Source organism: Crocuta crocuta, unplaced genomic scaffold, assembly GCF_008692635.1.
Source record: "Crocuta crocuta isolate KB4526 unplaced genomic scaffold, BGI_CrCroc_1.0 scaffold528, whole genome shotgun sequence".
Classification (NCBI taxonomy): Eukaryota; Metazoa; Chordata; class Mammalia; order Carnivora; family Hyaenidae; genus Crocuta; species Crocuta crocuta.
In genome coordinates, this window is record NW_027530010.1 from 183801 (window position 1) to 185234 (window position 1434).

Here is a 1434-nt window from a genome sequence, read left to right on the forward strand (position 1 = left end):
CCTCAGGGAGCACTCCCCATCCCCCAACTGCACCCCCATACTGGAGATCCCTGAGGACCCCCCAGTTCTCGACCTTTTGTCATCCCTGACACCCAGGAAGGGCTCAGCCCCAACCGCCCATGAGATGCAGCCCCCTGGCCTAAAGGATCCCAGCTCCTTCCGTAGGAAATCGCATGAAGAGACCCTTGCCCTGTGCCCCCTTCCTCAGGGCCTTGGAGAAGCCAGGCATTCTCAGGAAGGGTCAGGTCGAGAGGAACCCCCACCCCGTCACCACCACCTCCCTCACCCACCACCCCTCCCCTGAAAGCAGGGAAGCCGCACCCAAAGGAGAACCCGGGATCCCCGCCTCCCCGCATCTAACCAGCCACACAACGAAGATGAGCCATTCACACTGCGGGGCGTCAGGGGCCTCATCTGTAAAGCGAAGTTAATCCCACCTCTCAGGCTACTCAGGGACCTGACCAGATGGTGTGCGGGGAGAGCCAGCTCAGGCATTCACCGGTCTGTGACTGGCACTACCTGAGGCTCGCCCCCCGCTCCCTGGGGGTCTGGAGACCGAAGGCTCCGCACAAAACACCTCGCTCTGTTAGAAGGGCAGCCTTCCCCGGAACTGACCACCTTCCCCCAATCCCATCACCTTCTGGGAGGCTGCTTCCAGCCTGGGGAAACCCTGGGGCAGCCAGGAAGGCAGCGCCCTTCCCGTGGGAGCCCTGGGCCTCCCTGCTAACCCCTCCCGCCGCCTGGGGCCGGGGCTCCTCCCTGACTCCCCTCTGCCGGGCCCCGTGGAGTGAGAAGCCAGCCTGGCTAGGGGCTGGGCCTCTGCGACAGCCTGGGTCGGAGCCGGGTGTCTGGGTCCTCAGCAGAGGAAAGGGCCACAAACCCAGGGAATAAGCAACCTGGGAGGTGCTCAGCGGCCCCGCTGGGCTCCTGCCAGCCTGGCTGACACACCACGCTTGCTTTTTCGGGACGTGGGTGCCTGGAGACTGGAGGGAATCCTCTTCCCCGCGTAGCCCTGGCTGGTCTCAGGCTCAGCAGGGAGGGGGTGGGGGGGCAGCCCACAGCAGTGCTTTTAGCCCCCCACCCCCACCCCTGCAGACCTCAGCTCTGTGCAACCCTGAGGGTACAAAGAACCCCTAGCTCACTGTATCTGACTGCCCTCACCTCTCTGGTCCCTGCTGTGCTCATCACTCTGCCCCCAGACCCAGGCCCCGGGCCAGGAGACCGACCCGAGCTGCCTGACACCCAGTGCAGGGCAGGACGCAAGCATCTGGCACTCACCCCTGTGTTGGTGTTTCAGCTGCAGGAGGCCCGAGACAGGACATCCCTATTTGTACCCTCCCGAGGAGGGAAGGAAGCAATTATGGGGGCCCAAGTAGGTCAAGCTGAGGATGCCCCAGGGGCTCCCCTGCCTCCTTCCCCGGCGGCCCTTATTAC

General features: G+C 64.4%; 1 protein-coding gene across 4 annotated transcripts in view; it reads right to left on the reverse strand.

Moving 5' to 3' along the window:
* Positions 1–675, reverse strand: part of S100A3 (S100 calcium binding protein A3) — a 1585-nt gene extending 910 nt beyond the window's left edge. Inside the window, exon 1 of one of the 4 annotated variants that reach the window (XM_077764018.1) lies at positions 638–675. Coding sequence is in view for 2 of the 4 variants with exons in the window: in XM_077764016.1 (XP_077620142.1) it covers positions 438–495 (58 nt within the window). In the remaining 2 variants the exon portion in view is untranslated. The other 3 variants (XM_077764019.1, XM_077764016.1, XM_077764017.1) reach the window with 3 other exon arrangements.
* Positions 676–1434: the final 759 nt, after the last annotated feature.